This window comes from Procambarus clarkii, chromosome 27, assembly GCF_040958095.1.
Source record: "Procambarus clarkii isolate CNS0578487 chromosome 27, FALCON_Pclarkii_2.0, whole genome shotgun sequence".
Classification (NCBI taxonomy): Eukaryota; Metazoa; Arthropoda; class Malacostraca; order Decapoda; family Cambaridae; genus Procambarus; species Procambarus clarkii.
The window spans coordinates 32,090,443-32,114,737 of NC_091176.1; the positions used below are offsets into that span (position 1 = coordinate 32,090,443).

Here is a 24,295-nt window from a genome sequence, read left to right on the forward strand (position 1 = left end):
GTGAACACCACGCCAAGGGTAGTGAACACCACGCCCATGGTAGTGAACACCACATCAAGGGTAGTGAACACCATGCTAAGGGTAGTGAACACCTTGCCAATGGTAGTGAACACCACGCTAAGGGTAGTGAAGACCACGCCAAGGGTAGTGAACACCACGCTTAAGGTAGTGAACACCATGCCAAGGGTAGTGAACACCATGCCAATGGTAGTGAACACCAAGTAATGGGTAGTGAAAACCAAGCCAAGGGTAGTGAGCATGACGCCAAAGGTAGTGAATACCACGCCAAGTGTAGCGAACAGCACGCCATTGGTAGTGAACACCATGTCATGGGAAGTGACCATCACGCCAAGGGTAGTGAACACCACGCCAAGGGTAGTGAAAATGACGTGATGGGTAGTGAACACCACGTTAAGGGTAGTGAACACCACGCCAAGGGTACTAAACACATCGCCAAGGGTAGTGAACACCATGCCACGGGCAGTGAACACCATGCGAATAGTAGTGAACACCAAGACAAAGGTAGTGAACACCACGCCAAGGGTGGTGAACTCCACGCCAGGGGTAGTGAACACCACGCAAAGGGTAGTGAAGACCTCATCAAGGGTAGTGAACATCACGCTAAGGGTAGTGAACATCATGCCAATGGTAGTGAACACCAAGCCAAAGGTAGTGAACACCACGTTAAGGGTAGTGAACATAACGCCAAGGGTAGTGAACACCACGCCAAGGGTAGTGAACACCACGTAATGGGTAGCGAACACCATGCCATGGGTAGTGAACACCTCGCCAAGGGTAGTGAACACCACGTCAAGGTTAGTGAAAACCTCGCCAGGGGTAGTGAACACCAAGCCAAAGGTAGTGAACACCAAATGAAGGGTAGTGAACACCATGCCAAGGTTAGTAAATACCAAGCCAAGGGTAGTGAACGCTATGCAAAGGGAAGTGAACACCATGCCAAGGCTAGTGAACACCACGCCAAGGGTAATGAGCCCCACGCCAAGGGTAGTGATCACCACGTCAAGGGTAGTGAACACTATGCCAAGGGTAGTGAACACTATGCCAAGAGCAGTGAACACCTCGCCAGGGGTAGTGAACACAACGATAAGGGTAGTGAATACCAAATGAAGGGTAGTGAACACCACGCCAAGAGTAGTGAACACCACGCCAAGGTTAGTGAACACCTCGCTATAGATAGTGAACACCATGCCAAGGGTAGTGAAAACCACGTCAAGGGTAGTGAACACCACGTTAAGGGTAGTGAACACCACGCCAAGGGTAGTGAACACCACACGAAATGTAGTGAACACCACGCTAAGAGTAGTGAACACTATCCCATGGGTAGTGAACACCACGCCAAGGGAAGTGAACACCACGCTAGGAGTAGTGAACATTACGCCAAGGGTAGTGAACACCACGCCAAAGGTAGTGAGCACTACAGCAAAGGTAGTGAAAACCATGTCAAGAATAGTGAACACCACGCCAAGTTCAGTGAACACCACGCCACGTTCAGTGAATACCACGCCAAGGGTAATGAACACCACGCCAAGGGTAATAAACACCACGCCCAGGGTAGTGAACACCACGTCAAGGGTAGTGAAAACCACGCCAGGGGTCGTGAACACCACGCCAAGGGTAGTGAACACTATGCGAAGGGTAGTGAACACCTTGCCAATGGTAGTGAACACCACGCCAAGGGTAGTGAAGACCACGCCAAGGGTAGTGAACACCACGTTAAAGCTAGTGAACACCATGCTAGGGATAGTGAACACCATGCCATTGGTAGTAAACACCAAGCCAAGTGTAGTGAACACCACGTTAAAGGTAGTGAACACCACGCTAGGGATAGTGAACACCATGCCATTGGTAGTAAACACCAAGCAAAGGGTAGTGAACACCACGTTAAAGGTAGTGAACACCACGCTAGGGATAGTGAACACCATGCCATTGGTAGTAAACACCAAGCCAAGGGTTGTGAACACCACGTCAAGGGAAGTGTTCACCACGCCATGGGTAGTGAACACCATGCCGTGGGAAGTGAACACCACGCCAAGCGTAGTGAACACCACGCCAAGGGTAGTGAACATGACGTCAAGGGTAGTGAATGCCACGTTAAAGGTAGTGAACACCACGCCAAGTGTAGTGAACACCACGCCAAAGGTAGTGAACACCTCGCTAAGGGTAGTAAACACCACGCCAAGGGGAGTGAACACCACACAAAGGGTAGTGAACACCACTTCAAGGGTAGTAAACACCATGTCAAGGGTAGTGAACACCACGCCAAGGGTAGTGAACACCACGCCAAGGATAGTGAACACCAGGCAAAGGGTAGTGAACACCACGTCAAGAGTAGGGAACACCACGCCAAGGGTAGTGAACACCACGCCATGGGAAGTGAACACCATGCTAAGGGTAGGGAACACCACGCCAAGGGTAGTGAACAACATGCCAAGGGTAGTGAACACCACGCCATGGGTAATGAACACCACGCTAAGGGTAGTGAACACCAATCCAAAGGTAGTGAACATAACGCCAAGGGTAATGAACACAGTGCTAAGGATAGTGAACACCTCGCCAAGGGTAGTGAACACCACGCCCAGGGGAGTAAACACTATGCCAAGGTTAGTGAACACCACGCCAAGGGTAGTGAACACAACGCAAAGGGTAGTGAACACCGCGCCTAAGGTAGTGAACATAACGCCAAATGTAATGAACACAGTGCTAAGGATAGTGAACACCACACAAAGGGTACTGAACACTACACCAAGGGTAGTGAACACCACGTCAAGGGCAGTGAACACCATGCTAAGGGAAGTGAACACCAATCAAGGGTAATGAACACCACACCAAGGGTAGTGAACACCACGCTAAGGGTAGTTAACACCACTCGAAGGGTAGTGAACACCATGCTAAGGGTAGTGAACACCATGTCAAGGGTAGTGAACATCACGCCGAAGGTAGTGAACACTATGCAAAGGGAAGTGAACACCATGCCAAAAGTAATTAACACCACACCACGGGTAATGAACACCACGCCAAGGGTAGTGAACACCACGTCAAGGGTAGTGAACACCATGCCAAGGGTAGTGAACACCACGCCAAGGGTAGTGAACACAAGGCGAAGGGTAGTGAACACCATGCCATGGGTAGTGAACACCACGCTAAGGGTAGCGAACACCACGCCAAGGGTAGTGAACACCACGCCAAGGGTAGTGAACACCACGCTAAGGGTAGTGAACACCATGCAAGGGTAGTGAACACCATGCCAAGGGTAGTGAACACCACGCAAAGGGTAGTGAACACCACGCAAAGGGTAGTGAACACCACTCCAAAGGTAGTGAACATAACGCTAAGGGTAATGAACACAGTGCTAAGGATAGTGAACACCACGCCAAGGGTAGAGAATACAACGCCAAGGGTAGTGAACACCATGCCAAGGTTAGTGAACACCACGCCAAGGGTAGAGAATACAACGCCAAGGGTAGAGAATACAACGCCAAGGGTAGTGAACACCATGCTAAGGATAGTGAACACCTTGCCAAGGGTAGTGAACACCACGCCCAGGGGAGTAAACACCATGCCAAGGTTAGTGAACACCACGCCAAAGGTAGTGAACACAACGCAAAGGGTAGTGAACACCGCGCCAAAGGTAGTGAACACAACGCCAAGGGTAATGAACACAGTGCTAAGGATAGTGAACACCACGCCAAGGGTAGAGAATACAACGCCGAGGGTAGTGAACACCATGCCAAGGTTAGTGAACACCATTGCAAGGGAAGTGAACACCATGCCAAGGGTAGTGAACACCACACTAAAAGTAGTGAACACCACGCCAAGGGTAGTGAACACCACACGAAGGGTAGTGAACACCACGCCAGGAGTAGTGAACACCACGTCAAGGGTAGTGAACACCACGCAAAGGGTAGTGAACACCATGCCAAGGGTAGTGATTACCACGCCAAGGGTAGTGAAAACCACGCCAAGGGTAGTGAACGCCACGCTAGGAATAGTGAACACCACGCTAGGAGTAGTGAACACCACGTCATGGGTAGTGAACACCCCGCCAAGGGTAGTGAACACCACGCCAAGGGTAGTGAGCACCACACCAAGGGTAGTGAAAAACATTCTAAGGGTAGTGAACACCATGCTAGGGATAGTGAACACCACGTTAAGGATAGTAAACACCATTAAGTTTAGTGAACACCAAACCAAATGTAGTGAACACAACGCCAAGGGTAGTGAACACCACGCCATGTTCAGTGAACACCACGCAACGTTTAGTGAATACCACGCAAAGGGTTGTGGGAAATTTTTACCCACCATATCTAATAATCATCTAAGAAATGTATAATTTCTATATCATATCTAAATCATATCAAAATCATATCTAAATCGTATCAAAATCATATTAGAATCATTAAAGATTCATTATAGCTTGATCCTGGATGACAATGGCACCATGAACACGTACGCAACAGGGGCCCTTTTGATGCCTACGTGACTTTGTACATGATCTTTCAAGGATCCAGAAGCTTCTAGAAGGACTTCTTAATTAAAAAACTATTGGAACATTGATTCAACATCCGGTAGGATTAAAAATCGAATCCTTAATAAGATTCAGTGGTACTTTCAAATACTACTTATAATCTTTAAATCTTATATCTAATTATATTATAATCACATCTTATCTTAATCATAAGTCTAGACTGTAAAAATAATCAATCAATATTCATAGAAGGCTACCGTGCTCAGAGAGCATGGCAGGGCGATGGGGGGAGTGAAGCGCCCACGAACAAAGCCCAGCGGCACTCCGCGTTTGTTTACAAATGAGTGAACAAGTGACTGATCCTTAGCGAACATTACCAGCTCAAGGACACCTTATCTAACATTTTTATCGCCAGTGAATACTCTCTAGAACTGGGGGAGTACCTGGACAATATCTACAAGGAAAATCCTAGAACATTCATAAAATAGAGTGTATAGTGGAGATCAGTGACACGGTTTCCTCCACCTTCATTCATAAACTTTTATCTCGAATCATTCTTCTGCAACTGCAGGATAATCACGTAGCAACGCTACCAGATCATCATACAGCAACGCTGTAGCAAAATATCGTGCCTAAACTCAACAAGAGAGAGTTAATCAGTCTGGCAAACTTGTCAGACAGGCACCCCGACTGGCAGAGAAGTATATTGAAGGTTATTTGGTGTATGATTGGCCAATTGTATGCTTGTGTAACTTTAATATCCTATAAATCTGTCTGTTGGTTAAAAAGCGAGGCTAAGCCTCACATTTCAGTAAGTTTATTAAAATTGTAGTGTAGCTGTGAATCTTATCCAAGCACTGAACCTCATGAGTGTCCATTCTGTCAGAAAAGAATTCAGCCTCAATAAGTAAAAACCTCACAAGTGTCCATAGCGTGGGAAGAGATTCACTCAAGCTAACTGTATCATATAAATTGAATATGTCTGCATATATATTTGAATATATAAATTAAGTTATCAATTGTTTGCTTAGTTAATTTTTAAGTTATCATATAAGTTCATTTAATTGAATATAATATCTAGTACTTAGTTAAGTGTTTAGACTACATTTAAGGTCATTTATTATACTTTTACAATTTAATTTGTTGTTTATAGTATAAGAATCTATTGGCTGTTAAGTTATGGTACTAGGTTAGACTATGTATGTTTAAATCCCTGATTTAAACAGAGCCAGTGTTCAGTCAGATAACTGAATTTATCAAATCTTATCCTTGTATAAAATACAAGCTGATGTGAGATCCCTGTCTACAGGTGGACTGGAACTTCTATCAACTAAGTCATTCACCCCACCTGTCCCTTACAGCCCACAGTTTGTCATTAGGAAAAGAGGATCTAGGATTTACAACCCTAGCTAGAGATTTTAGTTGAATTAATTTGCAGACAGTAAATTTTTAATTTAGTTCAGTACAAGTCCCTGGTAGTCTCCTCTTATATCAATCCCAGCAGGTTTTTCCCACAAGGGTAGTGAACACCACACCAAGGGTAGTGAACACCACTTCAGGGGTAGTGAACACCACGCCAAGGGTAGTGAACACCCCGCCAGGGGTAGTTAACACCACGCCATGTGTAGTGAACACCACGCCAATGGTAGTGAATACCACGCTAAGGGTAGGGAACACTACGCCAAGGGTAGTGAACACCACGCCAAGGGTAGTGAACACCACGCCAAGGGTAGTGAACACCATGCCAAGGGTAGTGAACACCACGTAAAGGGTAGTGAACACCACTCCAGGGGTAGTGAACACCACGCCAAGGGTAGTGAACTCCCCGCCAAGGGTAGTGAACACCACGCTAAGGGTAGTGAACACCATGCCAGGGGTAGTGAACACCATGCCAATGGTAGTGACCACCAAGCGATGGGTAGTGAACACCAAGCCAAGTGTAGTGAACACCACGCCAAGGGTAGTGAACATGACGTCAAAAGTAGTGAACACCACGCCAAGGGTAGTGAACACCACGCCATGGGTAGTGAACACCATGCCATAGGTAGTGAACACCACGCCAAGGGCAGTGAACACCACGCCAAGGGTGGTGAACACCGCGCCAAGGTTAGTGAACTCCACGCCAAGTGTAGTGAACTCCACGCCAAGGGTGGTGAACATGACGTCATGGGTAGTGAAGACCAGGTTAAGGGCAGTGAACACCACGTTAAGGGTAGTGAACACCACGCGAAGGGTAGAAACATGACGGCAAGATTAGTGAACACCACGTCAAGGGTAGTGAAGAAAATGCCAAGGGTAGTGATCACCACGCCAAGGGTTGTGAACACCACACGAAGGGTAGTGAACACCACAGCAAGTTCAGTGAACATCACGCTAAGGGTAGTGAACACCACGCCAAGGGTAGTGAATACCAAGGCAAGTGTTGTGAACAGCACGCCAAGTTCAGTGAACACCACGTCAAGTTCAGTGAACACCACGCAAAGGATAGTGAGAACCACACTAAAGATAGTGAACACCACGCCAAGTTCAATGAACACCACGCAAAGGATAGTGAGTACCACACTAAAGATAGTGAATACCACGCTAAGGGAAGTAAACACCACGCCAAGGATAGTGAACACCACGCCATGGATAGTAAACACCACGCCAAGGAGAGTGAACACCATGCTAAGGATAGTGAACACCACGCCTAGTTCAGTGAACACCACGCCAAGGATAGTGAACACCACACCAAGGATAGTGAACACCACGCCAGGGATAGTGAACATCACGTTAAGGATAGTAAACAACATTAAGTTCAGTGAACACCAAACCAAATGTAGTGAACACAACGGCAAGGATAGTGAACACCACGCCATGTTCAGTGAACACCACGCAACGTTTAGTGAATACCACGCAAAGGGTAGTGAACACCACACCAAGGTTAGTGAACACCACGCCAAGGGTAGTGAACACCACGCCAAGGGTTGTGAATACCACGCTAAGGGTAGGGAACACTACGCCAAGGGTAGTGAACACCCCGTTAGGGGTAGTGAACACCACGCCATGTGTAGTGAACACCACGCCAAGGGTAGTGAACACCACGCCAAGTTTAGTGAACACCACGCTAAGGGTAGTGAACACCATGCCAAGGGTAGTGAACACCATGCCAATGGTAGTGAACACCAAGCGATGGGTAGTGAACACCAAGCCAAAGGGTAGTGACCACGACGCCAATGGTAGTGAACATGACGCTATGGGTAGTGAACACCATGCCATAGGTACTGAACATCACGCCAAGGGCAGTGAACACCACGCCATGTGTAGTGAACTCCACGCCAAGGGTAGTGAACACCACGCCTAGGGCAGTGAACACCACGTTAAGGGTAGTGAACACCACGCGAAGGGTAGTAAACATGCCGGCAAGAATAGTGAACACCACGTCAATTGTAGTGAAGAAAATGCCAAGGGTATTGATCACCACGCCAAGGGTTGTGAAGACCACGCGAAGGGTAGTGAACACCACGGCAAGTTCAGTGAACATCACGCTAAGGGTAGTGAACACCACGCCAAGGGTAGTGAATACCAAGGCAAGGGTTTTGAACACCACGCCAAGTTCAGTGAACACCACGTCAAGTTCAGTGAAAACCACGCAAAGGATAGTGAGCACCACACTAAAGATAGTGAACACTACGCTAAGGGAAGTGAACACCACGCCAAGGATAGTGAACACCACGCCATGGCTAGTAAACACCATGCCAAGGAGAGTGAACACCATGCTAAGGATAGTGAACGCCACGCCTAGTTCAGTGAACACCACGCCAAGGATAGTGAACACCACTCCAAGGATAGTGAACACCACGTTAATGGTAGTGAACACCACGTTAATGGTAGTGAACACCACGCCAAGGATAGTGAACCCTACGCTAAGGATAGTGAACACCACCAAAAGGTTAGTGAACACCACGCCAAGGATAGTGAACACCACGCCAAGGATAGTGAACACCATGTTAAGGATAGTGAATACCACACAAGGATAGTGAACACCACGCCAAGGATAGTGAACACCACGTTAATGGTAGTGAACATTACGCCAAGGATAGTGAACCCTACGCTAAGGATAGTGAACACCACCAAAAGGTTAGTGAACACCACGCCAAGGATAGTGAACACCACGCCAAGGATAGTGAACACCACGCCAAGGATAGTGAACACCACGCCTTTGATAGTGAACACCACGTTAATGGTAGTGAACACCACGCCAAGGATAGTGAACACTACGCTAAGGATAGTGAACACCACCAAAAGTTTAGTGAACACCACGTTAAGGATAGTGAACACCACGCCAAGGATAGTGAACACCACGTTAAGGATAGTGAACACCACGCTAAGGATAGTGAACACCACGCCTAGTTCATTGAACACCACGCCAAGAATAGTGAACACCACTCCAAGGATAGTGAACACGCCAAGTTTTTTTTTTTTTTTTTTTTTTTTTTTTTTTTTTTGAGATATATACAAGAGTTCTTGTATATATCTTGTATATGTTCTTGTATATAAGAGTATATACAATCTTGTACAGTCACTAGTACGCGTAGCGTTTCGGGCAAGTTCAGTGAACACCACGCCAAGGTTAGTGAATACCACGCCAGGGATAGTGATGACCACGCTAAGGATAGTGAACACCACACAAGGATAGTGAACACAACGCCAAGGATAGTGAACATGCACCACGCCAAGGATAGTGAACACCACACCAAGGGAAGTGAACGCAACGCCAAGGATAGTGAACATGCACCACGCCAAGGATAGTGAACTTCACACCAAGGATAGTGAACACCACGCCAAGGATAGTGAACACCACACCAAGGATAGTGAACACAACGCCAAGAATAGTGAACACTACGCTAAAGGATAGTGAACACCACACTAAGGGTAGTGAACACCACGCCAAGGATAGTGAACACCACGCCAAGGATAGTGAACACTACGCTAAGGATAGTGAACCCCACGCCAAGGATAGTGAACACTATGCTAAGGATTGTGAACAACACACCAAGGGTAGTGAACACCACGCCAAGGGTAGTGAGCACCACACAAAGGGTTGTGAAAACCATGTGAAGGGTTGTGAACACCACGCCAAGGGTAGTGAACATTACGCCAAGGGTAGTGAACAACACGCCAAGGGTAGTGAACATGACGCCATAGGTAGTGAAAACTATGTGAAAGGTAGTGAACACTATGCCAAGGGTAGTGAACACCTCGCCGGGGGTAGTGAACACCACGCCAAGGGTAGTGAACACCAAATGAAGGGTAGTGAACACCATGCCAAGGGTAGTGAACACCACGCCAAGGTTAGTAAATACCAAGCCAAGGATAGTGAACACCATGCAAAGGGAAGTGAACACCATGCCAAGGGTAGTGAACACCACGCCAAGGGTAATGAACCCCACGCCAAATGTAGTGAACACCACGTCAAGGGTAGTGAATACGATGCAAAGGGTAGTGAACACCACGCCAAGGATAGTGAACATAACGCCATGGGTAGAGATCAACACGCTAAGGGTAGTGAACACCATGCTAAGGGTAGTGAACACCACACTAAGGGTAGTGAACACTAAGTTAGGGGTAGTGAACACCACGTCAAGGGTAGTGAACACCACACGAAGGGTAGTGAACACCACGCTAAGAGTAGTGAACACCACGTCATGAGTAGTGAACACCACACCAAGGGAATTGAACACCACGCCAAGAGTAGTGAAAATTACGCCAAGGGAAGTGAACACCACGCCACGATCAGTGAATACCACGCCAAGGGTATTGAACACAACGCCAAGGGTAGTGAACACCACGCACAGGGTAGTGAACACCACGCCAGGGGTCGTGAACACCACCCCAAGGGTAGTGAACACCATGCCAAGGGTAGTGAACACATTGGCAATGTTTGTGAACACCACGCTAAGGGTAGTAAACACCACGCAATGGGTAGTGAACACCACGCTAAGGGTAGTGAACACCATGCCAAGGCTAGTGAACACCATGACAATAGTAGTGAACACCAAGCCAAGGGTAGTGAACACCAAGCCAAGGGTAGTGAACACCACGCCAAGGGTGGTGAACATGACGCAAAGGGTAGTGAACACCACGCCAAGGGTTGTGAACAGCACGCCAAGGTTAGTGAACTCCATGCCATGGGTAGTGAACACCACGCCAAGGGTAGTGAACATGATGTGAAGGGTAGTGAACACCACGTTAAGGGTAGTGAACACCACAACAGGGGTAGTGAACACATCGCCAAGGGTAGTGAACACATCGCCAAGGGTAGTGAACACAATTCCAAGGGAAGTGAACACCATGCGAATAGTAGTGAACACTAAGCCAAAAGTAGTGAACACCACGCCAAGGGTGGTGAACACCACGCCAGGGGTAGTGAACACCACGCAAAGGGTAGTGAAGACCACGCCAAGGGTAGTGAACATCACGCCAAGGGTAGTGAACATCAAGCCAATGGTAGTGAACACCAAGCCAAAGGTAGTGAACACCACGCCAAGGGTAGTGAACACGACGCCATGGGTAGTGAACACCATGCAATGGGAAGTGAACACAACGCCAAGGGTAGTGAACACCACGTCAAGGTTAGTGAAAACCATGCAAAGGGTAGTGAACACAATGCCAAGGGAAGTGAACAGTATGCCAAGGGTAGTGAACACTATGCCAAGGGTAGTGAACACCTCGCCAGGGGTAGTGTACACAACGCCAAGGGTAGTGAACACCAAATGAAAGGTAGTGAACACCATGCCAAGGGTAGTGAACACCAAGCCAAGAGTAATGAACCCCACGCCAAGGGTAGTGAACACTGTGCCAAGGGTAGTGAACACTATTCCAAGGGTAGTGAACACCTCGGCAGGGGTAGTGAACACCACGATAAGGGAAGTGAATACCAAATGAAAGGTAGTGAACACCACGTCAAGAGTAGTGAACACCACGCCAAGGTTAGTGAACACCACGCCATGGGTAATGAACACGATGCCAAGGGTAGTGAACACCACGCCAATGGTAGTGAAAACCACGCCAAGGGTAGTGAACACCACGTTAAGGGTAGTGAACACTACGCCAAGGGTAGTGAACACCACACGAAGGGTTGTGTACACCACGCTAAGAGTAGTGAACACCACGTCATGGGTAGTGAACACCACGCTAAGGGAAGTGAACACCCCGCCAAGAGTAGTGAACATTACGCCAAGGGTAGTGAACACCACGCCAAAGGTAGTGAGCACTTCACCATGGGTAGTGAAAACCATGTCAAGGGTAGTGAACACCACGCCAAGTTCAGTGAACACCACGCAACGTTCAGTGAATACCACGTTAAGGGTAGTGAATACCACGCCAAGGGAAGTGAACACCACGCCCAGGGTAGTGAACACCACGTGAAGTGTAGTGAGCACCACGCCAGGGGTCGTGAACACCACGCTAAGGGTAGTGAACACCATGCCAAGATTAGTGAACACCTTGCCAATGGTAGTGAACACCACGCCAAGGGTATTGAAGACCACGCCAAGGGTAGTGAACACCACGCCAAGGGTAGTGAACACCACGCTAAGGGTAGTGAACATGACTTCAAGGGTAGTGAACACCACGTTAAGGGTAGTGAACACCACGCCAAGTGTAGTGAACACCACGCCAAAGGTAGTGAACACCACGCTAAGGGTAGTGAACACCACGCTAAAGGGAGTGAACACCACACAAAGGGTAGTGAACACCACTTCAAGGGTAGTGAACACCATGTCAAGAGTAGTGAACACCACGCCAAGGGTAGTGAACACCACGTCAAGGGTAGTGAACACCACGCAAAGGGTAGTGAACACCACGTCAAAAGTAGGGAACACCACGCCAAGGGTAGTGAACACCACGCAAAGGGTAGTGAACATGACGTCAAGGGTAGTGAACACCACGCCATGGGATGTGAACACCATGCTAAGGGAAGGAAACACCACGTCAAGGGTAGTGAATAACATGCCAAGGGTAGTGCACACCACGCCATGGGTAGTGAACACCACGCTAAGGGTAGTGAACACCACGCAAAGGGTACTGAACACTACACCAAGGGTAGTGAACACCACGTCAAGGGTAGTGAACACCATGCCAAGGGTAGTGAACACCACGCCAAGGGTAATGAACACCACACCAAGGGTAGTGAACACCACGTCAAGGGTAGTGAACACCACGCCAAGGGTAGTGAACACCACACAAAGGGTAGTTAACACCACGCCAAGGGTAGTGAACACCACATCAAGGGTAGTGAAAACCATGCAAAGGGTAGTGAACACTATGCCAAGGGTAGTGAACACCATGCCAAGGGTAGTGAACACCACGCCAAGGGTAGCGAACACCACGCCAAGGGTAGTGAACACCACGCCAAGGGTAGTGAACACCACGCTAAGGGTAGTGAACACCATGCAAGGGTAGTGAACACCATGCCAAGGGTAGTGAACACCACGCAAAGGGTAGTGAACACCACGCAAAGGGTAGTGAACACCACTCCAAAGGTAGTGAACATAACGCTAAGGGTAATGAACACAGTGCTAAGGATAGTGAACACCACGCCAAGGGTAGAGAATACAACGCCAAGGGTAGTGAACACCATGCCAAGGTTAGTGAACACCACGCCAAGGGTAGAGAATACAACGCCAAGGGTAGAGAATACAACGCCAAGGGTAGTGAACACCATGCTAAGGATAGTGAACACCTTGCCAAGGGTAGTGAACACCACGCCCAGGGGAGTAAACACCATGCCAAGGTTAGTGAACACCACGCCAAAGGTAGTGAACACAACGCAAAGGGTAGTGAACACCGCGCCAAAGGTAGTGAACACAACGCCAAGGGTAATGAACACAGTGCTAAGGATAGTGAACACCACGCCAAGGGTAGAGAATACAACGCCGAGGGTAGTGAACACCATGCCAAGGTTAGTGAACACCATTGCAAGGGAAGTGAACACCATGCCAAGGGTAGTGAACACCACACTAAAAGTAGTGAACACCACGCCAAGGGTAGTGAACACCACACGAAGGGTAGTGAACACCACGCCAGGAGTAGTGAACACCACGTCAAGGGTAGTGAACACCACGCAAAGGGTAGTGAACACCATGCCAAGGGTAGTGATTACCACGCCAAGGGTAGTGAAAACCACGCCAAGGGTAGTGAACGCCACGCTAGGAATAGTGAACACCACGCTAGGAGTAGTGAACACCACGTCATGGGTAGTGAACACCCCGCCAAGGGTAGTGAACACCACGCCAAGGGTAGTGAGCACCACACCAAGGGTAGTGAAAAACATTCTAAGGGTAGTGAACACCATGCTAGGGATAGTGAACACCACGTTAAGGATAGTAAACACCATTAAGTTTAGTGAACACCAAACCAAATGTAGTGAACACAACGCCAAGGGTAGTGAACACCACGCCATGTTCAGTGAACACCACGCAACGTTTAGTGAATACCACGCAAAGGGTTGTGGGAAATTTTTACCCACCATATCTAATAATCATCTAAGAAATGTATAATTTCTATATCATATCTAAATCATATCAAAATCATATCTAAATCGTATCAAAATCATATTAGAATCATTAAAGATTCATTATAGCTTGATCCTGGATGACAATGGCACCATGAACACGTACGCAACAGGGGCCCTTTTGATGCCTACGTGACTTTGTACATGATCTTTCAAGGATCCAGAAGCTTCTAGAAGGACTTCTTAATTAAAAAACTATTGGAACATTGATTCAACATCCGGTAGGATTAAAAATCGAATCCTTAATAAGATTCAGTGGTACTTTCAAATACTACTTATAATCTTTAAATCTTATATCTAATTATATTATAATCACATCTTATCTTAATCATAAGTCTAGACTGTAAAAATAATCAATCAATATTCATAGAAGGCTACCGTGCTCAGAGAGCATGGCAGGGCGATGGGGGGAGTGAAGCGCCCACGAACAAAGCCCAGCGGCACTCCGCGTTTGTTTACAAATGAGTGAACAAGTGACTGATCCTTAGCGAACATTACCAGCTCAAGGACACCTTATCTAACATTTTTATCGCCAGTGAATACTCTCTAGAACTGGGGGAGTACCTGGACAATATCTACAAGGAAAATCCTAGAACATTCATAAAATAGAGTGTATAGTGGAGATCAGTGACACGGTTTCCTCCACCTTCATTCATAAACTTTTATCTCGAATCATTCTTCTGCAACTGCAGGATAATCACGTAGCAACGCTACCAGATCATCATACAGCAACGCTGTAGCAAAATATCGTGCCTAAACTCAACAAGAGAGAGTTAATCAGTCTGGCAAACTTGTCAGACAGGCACCCCGACTGGCAGAGAAGTATATTGAAGGTTATTTGGTGTATGATTGGCCAATTGTATGCTTGTGTAACTTTAATATCCTATAAATCTGTCTGTTGGTTAAAAAGCGAGGCTAAGCCTCACATTTCAGTAAGTTTATTAAAATTGTAGTGTAGCTGTGAATCTTATCCAAGCACTGAACCTCATGAGTGTCCATTCTGTCAGAAAAGAATTCAGCCTCAATAAGTAAAAACCTCACAAGTGTCCATAGCGTGGGAAGAGATTCACTCAAGCTAACTGTATCATATAAATTGAATATGTCTGCATATATATTTGAATATATAAATTAAGTTATCAATTGTTTGCTTAGTTAATTTTTAAGTTATCATATAAGTTCATTTAATTGAATATAATATCTAGTACTTAGTTAAGTGTTTAGACTACATTTAAGGTCATTTATTATACTTTTACAATTTAATTTGTTGTTTATAGTATAAGAATCTATTGGCTGTTAAGTTATGGTACTAGGTTAGACTATGTATGTTTAAATCCCTGATTTAAACAGAGCCAGTGTTCAGTCAGATAACTGAATTTATCAAATCTTATCCTTGTATAAAATACAAGCTGATGTGAGATCCCTGTCTACAGGTGGACTGGAACTTCTATCAACTAAGTCATTCACCCCACCTGTCCCTTACAGCCCACAGTTTGTCATTAGGAAAAGAGGATCTAGGATTTACAACCCTAGCTAGAGATTTTAGTTGAATTAATTTGCAGACAGTAAATTTTTAATTTAGTTCAGTACAAGTCCCTGGTAGTCTCCTCTTATATCAATCCCAGCAGGTTTTTCCCACAAGGGTAGTGAACACCACACCAAGGGTAGTGAACACCACTTCAGGGGTAGTGAACACCACGCCAAGGGTAGTGAACACCCCGCCAGGGGTAGTTAACACCACGCCATGTGTAGTGAACACCACGCCAAAGGTAGTGAATACCACGCTAAGGGTAGGGAACACTACGCCAAGGGTAGTGAACACCACGCCAAGGGTAGTGAACACCACGCCAAGGGTAGTGAACACCATGCCAAGGGTAGTGAACACCACGTAAAGGGTAGTGAACACCACTCCAGGGGTAGTGAACACCACGCCAAGGGTAGTGAACTCCCCGCCAAGGGTAGTGAACACCACGCTAAGGGTAGTGAACACCATGCCAGGGGTAGTGAACACCATGCCAATGGTAGTGACCACCAAGCGATGGGTAGTGAACACCAAGCCAAGTGTAGTGAACACCACGCCAAGGGTAGTGAACATGACGTCAAAAGTAGTGAACACCACGCCAAGGGTAGTGAACACCACGCCATGGGTAGTGAACACCATGCCATAGGTAGTGAACACCACGCCAAGGGCAGTGAACACCACGCCAAGGGTGGTGAACACCGCGCCAAGGTTAGTGAACTCCACGCCAAGTGTAGTGAACTCCACGCCAAGGGTGGTGAACATGACGTCATGGGTAGTGAAGACCAGGTTAAGGGCAGTGAACACCACGTTAAGGGTAGTGAACACCACGCGAAGGGTAGTAAACATGACGGCAAGATTAGTGAACACCACGTCAAGGGTAGTGAAGAAAATGCCAAGGGTAGTGATCACCACGCCAAGGGTTGTGAACACCACACGAAGGGTAGTGAACACCACAGCAAGTTCAGTGAACATCACGCTAAGGGTAGTGAACACCACGCCAAGGGTAGTGAATACCAAGGCAAGTGTTGTGAACAGCACGCCAAGTTCAGTGAACACCACGTCAAGTTCAGTGAACACCACGCAAAGGATAGTGAGAACCACACTAAAGATAGTGAACACCACGCCAAGTTCAATGAACACCACGCAAAGGATAGTGAGTACCACACTAAAGATAGTGAATACCACGCTAAGGGAAGTAAACACCACGCCAAGGATAGTGAACACCACGCCATGGATAGTAAACACCACGCCAAGGAGAGTGAACACCATGCTAAGGATAGTGAACACCACGCCTAGTTCAGTGAACACCACGCCAAGGATAGTGAACACCACACCAAGGATAGTGAACACCACGCCAGGGATAGTGAACATCACGTTAAGGATAGTAAACAACATTAAGTTCAGTGAACACCAAACCAAATGTAGTGAACACAACGGCAAGGATAGTGAACACCACGCCATGTTCAGTGAACACCACGCAACGTTTAGTGAATACCACGCAAAGGGTAGTGAACACCACACCAAGGTTAGTGAACACCACGCCAAGGGTAGTGAACACCACGCCAAGGGTTGTGAATACCACGCTAAGGGTAGGGAACACTACGCCAAGGGTAGTGAACACCCCGTTAGGGGTAGTGAACACCACGCCATGTGTAGTGAACACCACGCCAAGGGTAGTGAACACCACGCCAAGTTTAGTGAACACCACGCTAAGGGTAGTGAACACCATGCCAAGGGTAGTGAACACCATGCCAATGGTAGTGAACACCAAGCGATGGGTAGTGAACACCAAGCCAAAGGGTAGTGACCACGACGCCAATGGTAGTGAACATGACGCTATGGGTAGTGAACACCATGCCATAGGTACTGAACATCACGCCAAGGGCAGTGAACACCACGCCATGTGTAGTGAACTCCACGCCAAGGGTAGTGAACACCACGCCTAGGGCAGTGAACACCACGTTAAGGGTAGTGAACACCACGCGAAGGGTAGTAAACATGCCGGCAAGAATAGTGAACACCACGTCAATTGTAGTGAAGAAAATGCCAAGGGTATTGATCACCACGCCAAGGGTTGTGAAGACCACGCGAAGGGTAGTGAACACCACGGCAAGTTCAGTGAACATCACGCTAAGGGTAGTGAACACCACGCCAAGGGTAGTGAATACCAAGGCAAGGGTTTTGAACACCACGCCAAGTTCAGTGAACACCACGTCAAGTTCAGTGAAAACCACGCAAAGGATAGTGAGCACCACACTAAAGATAGTGAACACTACGCTAAGGGAAGTGAACACCACGCCAAGGATAGTGAACACCACGCCATGGCTAGTAAACACCATGCCAAGGAGAGTGAACACCATGCTAAGGATAGTGAACGCCACGCCTAGTTCAGTGAACACCACGCCAAGGATAGTGAACACCACTCCAAGGATAGTGAACACCACGTTAATGGTAGTGAACACCACGTTAATGGTAGTGAACACCACGCCAAGGATAGTGAACCCTACGCTAAGGATAGTGAACACCACCAAAAGGTTAGTGAACACCACGCCAAGGATAGTGAACACCACGCCAAGGATAGTGAACACCATGTTAAGGATAGTGAATACCACACAAGGATAGTGAACACCACGCCAAGGATAGTGAACACCACGTTAATGGTAGTGAACATTACGCCAAGGATAGTGAACCCTACGCTAAGGATAGTGAACACCACCAAAAGGTTAGTGAACACCACGCCAAGGATAGTGAACACCACGCCAAGGATAGTGAACACCACGCCAAGGATAGTGAACACCACGCCTTTGATAGTGAACACCACGTTAATGGTAGTGAACACCACGCCAAGGATAGTGAACACTACGCTAAGGATAGTGAACACCACCAAAAGTTTAGTGAACACCACGTTAAGGATAGTGAACACCACGCCAAGGATAGTGAACACCACGTTAAGGATAGTGAACACCACGCTAAGGATAGTGAACACCACGCCTAGTTCATTGAACACCACGCCAAGAATAGTGAACACCACTCCAAGGATAGTGAACACGCCAAGTTTTTTTTTTTTTTTTTTTTTTTTTTTTTTTTTTTTTGAGATATATACAAGAGTTCTTGTATATATCTTGTATATGTTCTTGTATATAAGAGTATATACAATCTTGTACAGTCACTAGTACGCGTAGCGTTTCGGGCAAGTTCAGTGAACACCACGCCAAGGTTAGTGAATACCACGCCAGGGATAGTGATGACCACGCTAAGGATAGTGAACACCACACAAGGATAGTGAACACAACGCCAAGGATAGTGAACATGCACCACGCCAAGGATAGTGAACACCACACCAAGGGAAGTGAACGCAACGCCAAGGATAGTGAACATGCACCACGCCAAGGATAGTGAACTTCACACCAAGGATAGTGAACACCACGCCAAGGATAGTGAACACCACACCAAGGATAGTGAACACAACGCCAAGAATAGTGAACACTACGCTAAAGGATAGTGAACACCACACTAAGGGTAGTGAACACCACGCCAAGGATAGTGAACACCACGCCAAGGATAGTGAACACTACGCTAAGGATAGTGAACCCCACGCCAAGGATAGTGAACACTATGCTAAGGATTGTGAACAACACACCAAGGGTAGTGAACACCACGCCAAGGGTAGTGAGCACCACACAAAGGGTTGTGAAAACCATGTGAAGGGTTGTGAACACCACGCCAAGGGTAGTGAACATTACGCCAAGGGTAGTGAACAACACGCCAAGGGTAGTGAACATGACGCCATAGGTAGTGAAAACTATGTGAAAGGTAGTGAACACTATGCCAAGGGTAGTGAACACCTCGCCGGGGGTAGTGAACACCACGCCAAGGGTAGTGAACACCAAATGAAGGGTAGTGAACACCATGCCAAGGGTAGTGAACACCACGCCAAGGTTAGTAAATACCAAGCCAAGGATAGTGAACACCATGCAAAGGGAAGTGAACACCATGCCAAGGGTAGTGAACACCACGCCAAGGGTAATGAACCCCACGCCAAATGTAGTGAACACCACGTCAAGGGTAGTGAATACGATGCAAAGGGTAGTGAACACCACGCCAAGGATAGTGAACATAACGCCATGGGTAGAGATCAACACGCTAAGGGTAGTGAACACCATGCTAAGGGTAGTGAACACCACACTAAGGGTAGTGAACACTAAGTTAGGGGTAGTGAACACCACGTCAAGGGTAGTGAACACCACACGAAGGGTAGTGAACACCACGCTAAGAGTAGTGAACACCACGTCATGAGTAGTGAACACCACACCAAGGGAATTGAACACCACGCCAAGAGTAGTGAAAATTACGCCAAGGGAAGTGAACACCACGCCACGATCAGTGAATACCACGCCAAGGGTATTGAACACAACGCCAAGGGTAGTGAACACCACGCACAGGGTAGTGAACACCACGCCAGGGGTCGTGAACACCACCCCAAGGGTAGTGAACACCATGCCAAGGGTAGTGAACACATTGGCAATGTTTGTGAACACCACGCTAAGGGTAGTAAACACCACGCAATGGGTAGTGAACACCACGCTAAGGGTAGTGAACACCATGCCAAGGCTAGTGAACACCATGACAATAGTAGTGAACACCAAGCCAAGGGTAGTGAACACCAAGCCAAGGGTAGTGAACACCACGCCAAGGGTGGTGAACATGACGCAAAGGGTAGTGAACACCACGCCAAGGGTTGTGAACAGCACGCCAAGGTTAGTGAACTCCATGCCATGGGTAGTGAACACCACGCCAAGGGTAGTGAACATGATGTGAAGGGTAGTGAACACCACGTTAAGGGTAGTGAACACCACAACAGGGGTAGTGAACACATCGCCAAGGGTAGTGAACACATCGCCAAGGGTAGTGAACACAATTCCAAGGGAAGTGAACACCATGCGAATAGTAGTGAACACTAAGCCAAAAGTAGTGAACACCACGCCAAGGGTGGTGAACACCACGCCAGGGGTAGTGAACACCACGCAAAGGGTAGTGAAGACCACGCCAAGGGTAGTGAACATCACGCCAAGGGTAGTGAACATCAAGCCAATGGTAGTGAACACCAAGCCAAAGGTAGTGAACACCACGCCAAGGGTAGTGAACACGACGCCATGGGTAGTGAACACCATGCAATGGGAAGTGAACACAACGCCAAGGGTAGTGAACACCACGTCAAGGTTAGTGAAAACCATGCAAAGGGTAGTGAACACAATGCCAAGGGAAGTGAACAGTATGCCAAGGGTAGTGAACACTATGCCAAGGGTAGTGAACACCTCGCCAGGGGTAGTGTACACAACGCCAAGGGTAGTGAACACCAAATGAAAGGTAGTGAACACCATGCCAAGGGTAGTGAACACCAAGCCAAGAGTAATGAACCCCACGCCAAGGGTAGTGAACACTGTGCCAAGGGTAGTGAACACTATTCCAAGGGTAGTGAACACCTCGGCAGGGGTAGTGAACACCACGATAAGGGAAGTGAATACCAAATGAAAGGTAGTGAACACCACGTCAAGAGTAGTGAACACCACGCCAAGGTTAGTGAACACCACGCCATGGGTAATGAACACGATGCCAAGGGTAGTGAACACCACGCCAATGGTAGTGAAAACCACGCCAAGGGTAGTGAACACCACGTTAAGGGTAGTGAACACTACGCCAAGGGTAGTGAACACCACACGAAGGGTTGTGAACACCACGCTAAGAGTAGTGAACACCACGTCATGGGTAGTGAACACCACGCTAAGGGAAGTGAACACCCCGCCAAGAGTAGTGAACATTACGCCAAGGGTAGTGAACACCACGCCAAAGGTAGTGAGCACTTCACCATGGGTAGTGAAAACCATGTCAAGGGTAGTGAACACCACGCCAAGTTCAGTGAACACCACGCAACGTTCAGTGAATACCACGTTAAGGGTAGTGAATACCACGCCAAGGGAAGTGAACACCACGCCCAGGGTAGTGAACACCACGTGAAGTGTAGTGAGCACCACGCCAGGGGTCGTGAACACCACGCTAAGGGTAGTGAACACCATGCCAAGATTAGTGAACACCTTGCCAATGGTAGTGAACACCACGCCAAGGGTATTGAAGACCACGCCAAGGGTAGTGAACACCACGCCAAGGGTAGTGAACACCACGCTAAGGGTAGTGAACATGACTTCAAGGGTAGTGAACACCACGTTAAGGGTAGTGAACACCACGCCAAGTGTAGTGAACACCACGCCAAAGGTAGTGAACACCACGCTAAGGGTAGTGAACACCACGCTAAAGGGAGTGAACACCACACAAAGGGTAGTGAACACCACTTCAAGGGTAGTGAACACCATGTCAAGAGTAGTGAACACCACGCCAAGGGTAGTGAACACCACGTCAAGGGTAGTGAACACCACGCAAAGGGTAGTGAACACCACGTCAAAAGTAGGGAACACCACGCCAAGGGTAGTGAACACCACGCAAAGGGTAGTGAACATGACGTCAAGGGTAGTGAACACCACGCCATGGGATGTGAACACCATGCTAAGGGAAGGAAACACCACGTCAAGGGTAGTGAATAACATGCCAAGGGTAGTGCACACCACGCCATGGGTAGTGAACACCACGCTAAGGGTAGTGAACACCACGCAAAGGGTACTGAACACTACACCAAGGGTAGTGAACACCACGTCAAGGGTAGTGAACACCATGCCAAGGGTAGTGAACACCACGCCAAGGGTAATGAACACCACACCAAGGGTAGTGAACACCACGTCAAGGGTAGTGAACACCACGCCAAGGGTAGTGAACACCACACAAAGGGTAGTTAACACCACGCCAAGGGTAGTGAACACCACATCAAGGGTAGTGAAAACCATGCAAAGGGTAGTGAACACTATGCCAAGGGTAGTGAACACCATGCCAAGGGTAGTGAACACCACGCCAGGGGTAGTGAACACCACGCCAAGGGTAGTGAACACCAAATCAAGGGTAGTGAACACCTCGCTAAGGGTAGTGAACACCAGTCGAAGGGTAGTGAACACCATGCCAAGGGAAGTGAACACTACGCAAAGGGTTGTGAACACCACGCCAAGGGTAGTGAACACCATGCAAAGGGTAGTTAACACCACGCCACGGGTAATGAACACCACGCCAAGGGTTGTGAACACCACGTCAAGGGTAGTGAACACCATGCCAAGGGTCGTGAACACAACGCCAAGGGTAGTGAACACCTGGCGAAGGGTAGTGAACACCATGCCAAGGGTAGTGATCACCATGCCAAGGGTAGTGAACACCACGTCAAGGGTAGTGAACACCACGCCAAGGGTAGTGAACGCCACACCAAGGGTAGTGAACACCACGCCAGAGATTGTGAACACCACGCCAAGGATAGTGAACACTACGCTAAGGATAGTGAACACCACACCAAGGGTAGTGAACACCACGCCATGGATAGTGAACACCACGCCAAGGGTAGTGAACACCACGTCAAGGGTAGTGAACACCAGGCCAAGGGTAGTGAACACCACACCAAGGGTAGTGAACACCACGCCAAAGATTGTGAACACCACGCCAAGGATAGTGAACACTACGCTAAGGATAGTGAACACCACACCAAGGGTAGTGAACACCACCCGAAGGATAGTGAACATCACGCCAAGGGTAGTGAACACCACGTCAAGGGAAATGAACACCACGCCAAGGGTAGTGAACACCACACCAAGGGTAGTGAACACCACCCCAAGGATAGTGAACACCACACCAAGGGTAGTGAACACCTTGCCAAGAGTAGTGAGCACCTCGCTAAGGATATTGAAAACCACGCAAAGGATAGTGAACACTACGCTAAGGATAGTGAACAACACGCCAAGGGTAGTGAACACCACGTCAAGGATAGTGAACATTATGCTAAGGATAGTGAACACCACACTGAGGATAGTGAACACTACACCAAGGATAGTGAACATAACACTAAGGATAGTGAACACTACGCTAAGGATAGTGAACACCACACCAAGGGTAGTGAACACCACACTGAGGATAGTGAACATAACACTAAGGATAGTGAACACTACGCTAAGGATAGTGAACACCACACTAAGGATAGTGAACACTACGCTAAGGATAGTGAACACCACACTAAGGATAGTGAACACTACGCTAAGGATAGTGAACACTACGCTAAGGATAGTGAACACCACACTAAGGATAGTGAACACTACGCTAAGGATAGTGAACACTACGCTAAGGATAGTGAACACCACACTAAGAATAGTGAACACTACGCTAAGGATAGTGAACACCACACCAAGGATAGTGAACACTACGCTAAGGATAGTGAACACTACGCTAAGGATAGTGAACACCACACTAAGGATAGTGAACATAACACAAAGGATAGTGAACACTGCGCTAAGGATAGTGAACACTACGCTAAGGATAGTGAACACCACACTAAGGATAGTGAACATGACACAAAGGATAGTGAACACTGCGCTAAGGATAGAGAACACTACGCTAAGGATAGTGAACACCACACTAAGGATAGTGAACATAACACAAAGGATAGTGAACACTGCGCTAAGGATAGTGAACACTACGCTAAGGATAGTGAACACCACACTAAGGATAGTGAACATGACACAAAGGATAGTGAACACTGCGCTAAGGATAGAGAACACTACGCTAAGGATAGTGAACACCACACTAAGGATAGTGA

The 24,295-nt window shown here is 47.7% G+C and overlaps 1 protein-coding gene across 1 annotated transcript in view; it reads left to right on the top strand.

The window, feature by feature from the left end:
- The first annotated feature begins 224 nt into the window (after positions 1-224).
- LOC138369225 (histidine-rich protein PFHRP-II-like) overlaps positions 225-24,295 on the top strand; it is a 41,017-nt gene continuing 16,946 nt past the window's right edge. The window contains exons 1-5 of the mRNA XM_069332166.1: positions 225-522; positions 3,650-3,753; positions 6,919-7,120; positions 13,327-13,430; positions 16,597-16,798. Coding sequence (XP_069188267.1) covers positions 225-522; positions 3,650-3,753; positions 6,919-7,120; positions 13,327-13,430; positions 16,597-16,798 — 910 coding nt within the window. The remainder of the gene's footprint in view (positions 523-3,649; positions 3,754-6,918; positions 7,121-13,326; positions 13,431-16,596; positions 16,799-24,295) is intronic.